This window comes from Gorilla gorilla, chromosome 1 (genome assembly GCF_029281585.2).
Source record: "Gorilla gorilla gorilla isolate KB3781 chromosome 1, NHGRI_mGorGor1-v2.1_pri, whole genome shotgun sequence".
In the NCBI taxonomy this organism is placed as follows: Eukaryota; Metazoa; Chordata; class Mammalia; order Primates; family Hominidae; genus Gorilla; species Gorilla gorilla.
The window spans coordinates 36,959,831-36,967,397 of NC_073224.2; the positions used below are offsets into that span (position 1 = coordinate 36,959,831).

At 49.7% G+C, this 7,567-nt stretch overlaps 1 protein-coding gene across 1 annotated transcript; it reads left to right on the forward strand.

The window, feature by feature from the left end:
• Positions 1–2,013: 2,013 nt before the first annotated feature.
• Positions 2,014–6,739, forward strand: CCDC185 (coiled-coil domain containing 185). Its single transcript, XM_031005074.3, has 2 exons — positions 2,014–2,103; positions 4,530–6,739. The coding sequence occupies exon 2, from the start codon at positions 4,736–4,738 to the stop codon at positions 6,605–6,607; it is 1,872 nt and encodes a 623-aa protein (XP_030860934.2). The 5' UTR covers positions 2,014–2,103; positions 4,530–4,735; the 3' UTR covers positions 6,608–6,739.
• The last annotated feature ends 828 nt before the right edge of the window (positions 6,740–7,567 follow it).

Consider the following 7,567-nt stretch of genomic DNA (forward strand, 5'->3'; position numbering starts at 1 on the left):
ATGCTCAAGGGCACATACCATGTATAAGTACGGGCTGCCGTATTAGACAGAGTAGCTATAGCTTTTTTTCTCCCATTTGACCCATCCCAGAATTAGATGCTCTGCTAAGAGATCGAATTGGAATCACCACAACAGCTAACAATCTGTTCTGAGGAAGGGCGTGGAACGCATTTCAATTCCACAGATGAATTTGAATTGTGGGGTCAGAGCACATTCTGCCATATTTTCCAAGTCTCCAACAAATTAGGAGGTCCAGGTCTTCATTTGGCAGAAGGCTCACATTCTAAGGCATCCAGCAAAATACACTGAGGATTTTTTTCTGCCAAATAAAAATGATTGTTCTTAGTATCAAGGGAATGTTTGGCAGTGTAGCATTTGCAAAACATGTCCTTCGTCTGCCCCCAGGGAAGAGCTGACTGTAGCTTCCAGCCTGGGATCCTCTGAGGGGTCTCCATAACATGCTACAGATGCAGGTGAAGAAGATTTCCTTGGCTCTGTGACGATGTGCTAAGGCCTGGAGCTTCCCCACCAGGACCCTCAAAGGAAGAGGTTTCTCTTTCAAGTTTTGGTGGTTTACTCCAGACATTCTATTTGCTGTTCTGTGTAGGGGTCACTTGTTATTATAACTTCTTTTACCAAATTTCCAAGATTGTTGTCTTCAAGATCACCTAGACTGGAGATCTGCTATCACTGCCACTTGGGTTAGAAACACTCGTTCTCCATATCAAAGCATCCCTATGACATGAACCCTCAAACTCTGACCTGTTCCTCCAATCCATTCCTTCCTGTCCCCTGGCTATTGCCCTGGTTTGCGTTTCCTTATTGCCCACCCAGACTGCTGAACCAGCCTACTAATTGATCATCCACGCTGCTGCCAGGGTGAGCTTTCTAAAATCTAGATCCCATTGGGTTTCTTTCCTGGTTTCAAGAGTTTTATTGACTTCTCCCTGTGATCTATACAGTGGATTTCAACCCTCATAAAAAAGGATTGAAACAGAAGAACCCCAAATTTTTTCAGTGAAGTGTTATAAGGAGCTCCAAGATATAAAACAGATAAAGTCTAAGCTGCCCTGGGTAAAGCAAGGACAGAGGCCTCAGAGCCTGCCCTAAAGTCCTCCAGCCCTGCCCCTCTGGGCCCAGCACAGCTCTGAAGAATCCTGGAGCTCTTCCGGGCACAGCTGGGATGCTGCAGCCCAGCGGGAGGATGTCTATGCTTCCTGGCTCGGCATAGCAGGCCCTCCAGAATCTGCCCCAGCCTACCTTTCTGGCCTCATCACCTGCCACTTCACTGCACACACTCTCCATGCCCCTGCTACACAAATCACACAATCCCAATGTGCCAGGCATTTGAGGCTCCACACTGCAGTCCATGCAGCTTCCTCGGCCTGGTGTCTTCCTACTCATCCCTGTCTGGACAATCCTAATTGTCCTTCCAGGTTTCACTCCAGTGTCATCCTGTATGGAGCCCTCTCTTACAAACAATTTGGACAGAGCACACCCCCAGCTTCCCCTGGGAAATCTGTTAAGGTGAACTGTTTAACCACTTACAACATCTGCTACCCAGGCCTGTTTCTCATAGCAATATCATCTTTCTAATCCTGGCCCAGATTATCAATAAATGTGTGTGACATTATGAAGTGAAGACTGTGTCCTTTGTTCCATCGTCAGCAGAGGTGAGTGAGCCATACACAATTCCCTGAGGAATCCTGAGAACCTTCAGAGGAAGCAAGAGGCCAAAGAGCCCCGAACTGGAAATCTGAGCCCTTGGGTTCTCATTCTGACTCCATCCCAGACTAAGTCTTTAAATTCAGCTCTACACTGCCATGGTTTTAGTGCTCTTGGCATAATGATAATGATGATTCTAATGGCTAATATTTATAAGGCAGCTACCACATGCAGACAGACACTGCTGTAAGCATTTTTCATGGATTAACTCATTTTTGCTTTACAGAACAAAGGCTGAAGCATTTACTAGATTGAACCCTTTCTCCAGCTGCATTTGGGACTGAAAGAGACTTTACAGGGATGAGGAAAGGTGAAATGACTGCTCAGGTGACTCAGCTGCTAGCAGAACTGGCTGGTGGCAGGTCTCCTGGCTTTCAGGTGAGTATACTTTCACCCACATAACACTGCTCTATGGGAGTAGCCTGGGTATTGACCTGTCCCTGCAAAATGTTTTGCAAAGCATCAACAAAGAGATATGACACTCAGCTATCAGCACAACTCAATACATGAAAAAAATTTCCTAACTTCAAAAGTTAAATGATTCCATTCAAATTTGGTTTACTTTTTAAATTACCATCTAGTAAGGACTATATTCACATAAAATTATTTATTTAACAAGGATACAAATGGTACCAATAAAATCTAGGGTAAAAAAACTTCTTATCCCCAGCTATAGACAAGCTGGTGAGATCCTAACCAGGCAGAGTGGCTCCTTCCACTGTAGTTAAGGCTGCTACCACGTGGCTTCAAGGACATGGTGTCCATGACCCTCTGCTGTACATCAGATCATAATTCTCTTAAAAGCATGGCTCAATTTAAAGTGTATTCCCCGAGAGGCAGGCAGCACGCTATCATGGAAAGAAGTAAATCTGAAGTCAGAACTCCTGCCATTGACCAAGTGACCCTGGGGAAATCAGTCAATATGGCCAAGTCTCAGATTTGTCCAGTGGAAAATATTATCAAGGCTCTTGGTCCTTCCTAGCTGAGGTTGCTGTGATGCTTCAAGGAGATGTGAATGAAGAGGACTGGTGTGGGTAAATACTCATTTTTCTTCTTTAAGGAATGGTCATACTTGGAGAATGCTATCCAGAACTGTTTCCTCATTGCAACCCTGCCTTAGTCTCTTCCAGATGCCATTAACAAAATACCACAGATTGGGTGGCATATAAATGAATGAAATTTATTTCTCACCATTTTGAAGGCTAAGAAGTCCAAGATCAAGACATCAGATTTGGTGTCTGGTGAGGATCCTCTCCCTGGTTCAGAGATGGCCGTCTTTTCACTGTGTCCTCACGTGACAGAAGAGATGAGGGATTACTCTGGGGCTCCTTTTATACGGGCACTAATCTCATTGATGAGGGCTCCACCCATATGACCTAATCACCTCCTAATACTATCACCTTGAGGGTTAGAATTTTAACATATGAATTTGGGGGAAACACAAACCTTCAGACCACAGCAACCCCAGAGAAGAGAAATGACTTAGCCAAGATCCACAGTATGATGTGGACACAACAGAGCTTGGAGTCTCCCCTTTCTAGCACTCTATCCTTTACTTAAACTATTTTAGGATTACATTAATTTCATTCTTTTCTTAAGCTAGGAATCTGCAGAAATATTTGTAAATTCATATATTACTTTAAGTCTTAACACTTTGTTTTTGAGGCAAAGTCTCACTCTGTTGCCCAGGCTGGGGTGCAGTGACACAATCATGGCTCACTGCAGCCTCAAATTCCTGGGCTCAAGTAATCCTTCTACCTCAGCCTCCAGAGTAGCTGGCCTTACAAATGCACCCACCATGTCCAGCTAATTTTTAAAATTTTTATATAGAGGCAGGATCTCTCTATGTTGCCCAGACTGGTCTAAGTCCTGGGCTCAAGGAATCCTCCTGCCTTGCCTTCCCAACATGCTAGGATTACAGGCATGAGCCACCACCCAGCCCAACCCTTAAAACTTTTAACTGATGCTTAGCATGGCACCAAAATAATATTTATTGAATGTATTCTGGTGCCAACCTCTGGATGCATAATTTCATCTGACCCTCACAACAGTCCTGCAATGCTGGTATGATGAGGCCCCGCTTCCCATTCCACCTTGCTGGAACTGGAGGTCAGGGAAACTTAGGGAATTTGCCCAAGAGCCCATGAGTGAAGAGTGGTAGAGGAGATTCAGATTCTTTTTCTCTACCAGATCCAGTGCTTTTCCCATTAGCCAAGGGTGCCTCAACAAGGAACGAGAATCCCACAAAATTGGAGGAAAAGGGAAAAAAAAATGTGATTTCAACATGGTGTTCACTGATGCTATTGCAGAAATGTGCACGCAGCATTCACATTTTGACAAAAGCAGTAATTACCATATTAGGAAATAGAGTCGTCTTCTACCTTTTCTAAAAATCTTAAAAAGTAAACATTAAAGCATACTTTGGGCTTGCTAACTTAAAAGGCAAATGGGTGGTGTCGCGTCCACAGCCGCTCTATTTGACCACATTGCAGAGGTACACACGTGCAGGACGGTGATTCTGCAGCTAAGGGTACCTCCTCCCTGAAACTGCACCCCGGCCCTTCTCCCCACCCCTTCCATTCTGAGGGTGACGCCTTCACCTGGGCTCTCTTAAAATCCTGCTATTTGTGTGCAAATGCGAGTTCAAATTTCTCCCTGAAACACTGGTGGGGGGACACTATGCACCCTCAGCTTTAAATGTCACCCTGATTTCCTACATATTCCCTCCTCCAACCTACAACCCCTCTCTCCCCCACCCGACCCCCACCACCCCCATCCCCAGCTTCCTGTCCTTCCCATTCCAGGTGCTCCGGGTGCTAGCAAAGCTGGAGTGGGCGGCGCCAGGCAAGGTCTGAAGACTGCGAGGACCCAGCTGCCAGGCGCATTGTGAAGTGGCCCGAGCGTCACAGGCGACCCGGACCTCGGGACCGGGGGGCGGGACGGGTGTCTGCAGCGTCCTCGGGAGGTCTCAGGCCCCTTGCGCAGACGCTGCGCGTGCCCAGAGGGAGGGATGGCAGGCTTCAGCCACTTCTCCCAGCCGCCCTACTGGGACCTCTGGGAACCCCCGCGGCCCGGCGGAGAACGAGAGTCCACGCAGCGGCTGGGCGGGCAGAGGTCCGGAGCCGACTCCACCGCGTGCTCCCGGGCCGGGACTCCGGGTGCGGAGAGCGAAGCTGGGGAGTGCTGGCTGCACCCGCACTGTTCGTTCACCCCGCGGCCTCGCAGGCGCCGGTGCTCAGACTCACTGCGGGGCAGCCGAAGCCTGAGCGATGTGGCCCGCAGGCCCCTGGAACGCTCCAGGAAGCGCCGGCCCCGCAGCAGGCGCCTGGAACATGCCTGGGGAGAGACAGGAACCAAGCCCCGCGCAGCTTGGCAGCCGCAGACCCAGCTGCCACCCCAGCGGCCGCAGCCCTGCCCGCATTACCCTCTGGCCCAGGGAGACTCGCCCCCGCCTTACCCCGGAGGAGCTGGCACTCCCCTGAGTGGCACATTCAGGGTAGAAAAGGCACAGGGTGGAGACCAGTGGGCAGTGCCACTCGGCAGACATCTAGGTCGCTGGTCCACTTCCTCAGTTCCCTCGGAGCGGTCTTCTGTGCCCTCGCAAAAGTTCAGGAGGCACTCAGCCTGCGTGTGCGCCCAGAAGAGAGACAGCAGCAACCAGGTTGAGTCATTAGCCAGCCGGGACTCCCAGCCCTTGGCCTCCAGCAAAGACATGCGGAGCCCGCACACCCAGGTCCTGAAGAGCAAGCTGGAAGAGGTGGTGGTGTCTTCCCAGGACCAGCAGATTGTGGCCCTGGTGCTGACCCGTCTCAAGAAGGCCCAGAGGATGCGGGAGCTGCAGCAGCAGTCGGCTAAGGCCTGGGAGGAGCTGAAGCGCTCGGATCAGAAGGTCCAGATGACCCTGGAGCGGGAGCGCCGGCTGCTGCTGCAGCAGAGCCAGGAGCAGTGGCAGGAGAAGGAGCAGCGCAAGACCCTCCAGAGCCCTGAGCAGCGCGGCCGGCGGCGGGACAGCCAGAGGAAGAACGTGCCCCCGGGGGAAAGCCGGTGGAAGGAGCAACCAGAGGACCAGGAGAGCCTGCGCCAGGAGAAGCTGGAAAAGGTGCGCGCCCAGGCAGAGCACCGAAAGCAGTGCCAAGTGCGGCGCCTGCGGGAGCAGGAGAAGATGCTACGGAGCCTCCGGGAGCAGCACAGCCTGCAGCTGCAGAGGAGGCTGGTGGAAGCCTGTCGCAAGAGGCACTTACATGCCGTGGAGGGCCAGAAGAAGGTCCAGGACACCAACCTGAGCTCCCTCATCAATTACCAGGCCCGGAAGGTCCTCATGGACTGCCAGGCCAAGGCTGAGGAGCTCCTTAGGCAGCTGTCCCTGGAACAAAGTTTCCAGCGGTCCCAGGAGATACACCAGGGCCTGATGAAGGAGCGGCAACGCGAGCTGAGGGAGAAGGCCCAGAAGGAGGAAGAGCAGTCGCAGCAGGCCAGGTGGCGCGCAGGGGAGTCAGAGGAACAGAGGAAGATGCGCAAAAGAATTCTGGTGGAGCTGGCGGATGAGAAGATCCGACAGGCCAGGAGTCGCGTGCACAAGACCACTAGGGACAAGGTGCAGCACCTCCGGGAGCTCAACCACCTGAGGGAGAAAAATCACCACATCCTGAAACTGAAAGCCGAGAAGGAGGAAAAGTGTCACATTGAGGGCATCAAGGAGGCCATCAAGAAAAAGGAGCAGAGGGTGCAGCACATTTCCCAAGGGAAAGACCCAAACTTCCAGGAGTTCCAGAAGCTCCCTCAGGCCTCCAGGAGAGAGGAGAGAGCGCCTCCCAACAGCTCCCTTGATCAGATGGTACTAGAGGCCCAGCTCCGTGCCTGTCAGCAGAACAGGGGTTACTGAGAACCAAGGACGCCTGGCTTACAGCGCGCAGCCAGAAGGAGATGTGGCAATGTGATTCCTTTTGTAATCTGATTATAATTGAACATTGATTTTAAAAAAGCATGTAAAATAACTGCAATTTCCTCTCATGAACTGGTTTACTGATTCACTTGGATAGTTTAGAGGGTCGGGGAGAAAATTTTGGGAATTTCTATGAAAATGACTTCGCTTTGTGAATTTCGATTTGAATAGAAAATACTCATTTAGCTCTCAGGTAATCTTAGAAACACACAACAGGCACATTTTGGAGACACCAGAGAAAAATCTATAGTTAGGGATACAGTTCTGTGATATGTCTTAAGTCTTTTCCTGTCCCAGAACTTATGAAAGGGTGAAGTATAAAGTACCCGTCATAAGAGATCTCCAAGACAAAAAGAAATTTTAAAAAGGGTGAAGTGGGAGGATTCCTGTGAACGAGTAGATTTGGGAACCCTGCACACTATATCCTCTCTTGGGAGTTCATAATGCACTTTAAAATTTTAAAGGCTCTGAAAAGGCATGCAGTAAAGACACTTATTTGTTTAATGCCCCTCCCCCCTTTTTTTCTCAGATAATTTCATGGAATTGATGTTCTGTGAAACATTGTTGGAAACAGCACTCTGTAGTTCTTATATGATTGTGAACTTCTTTGGCCTTCCCTCCCTGTGTTGATAGGAAGTATTTATAATTCCATCAGCACTATGTCTTGACTGTTCCACCACAGCCAGGCCATCTGATATAGTTTGGCTGTGTCCCCACCCAAATCTCATCTTGAGCTGTAGCTCCTGTAATTCCCAGGTGTTGTAAGAGAGGCCTTGGGAGATAATTGAATCATGGGGGTGGGGGTTTCCCCCATACTATTCTCATGGTAGTGAATAAGTCTAAAGAGATCTGACTGTTTTATAAGGGGAAACCCCTTTCACTTGATCTCATTCTCTCTTG

What these genes read in the sequence shown, in the direction of transcription:
- CCDC185 (XM_031005074.3), top strand. Translation starts at nt 4,736, where the DNA reads ATGGCAGGCTTCAGCCACTTCTCCCAGCCGCCCTACTGGGACCTCTGG.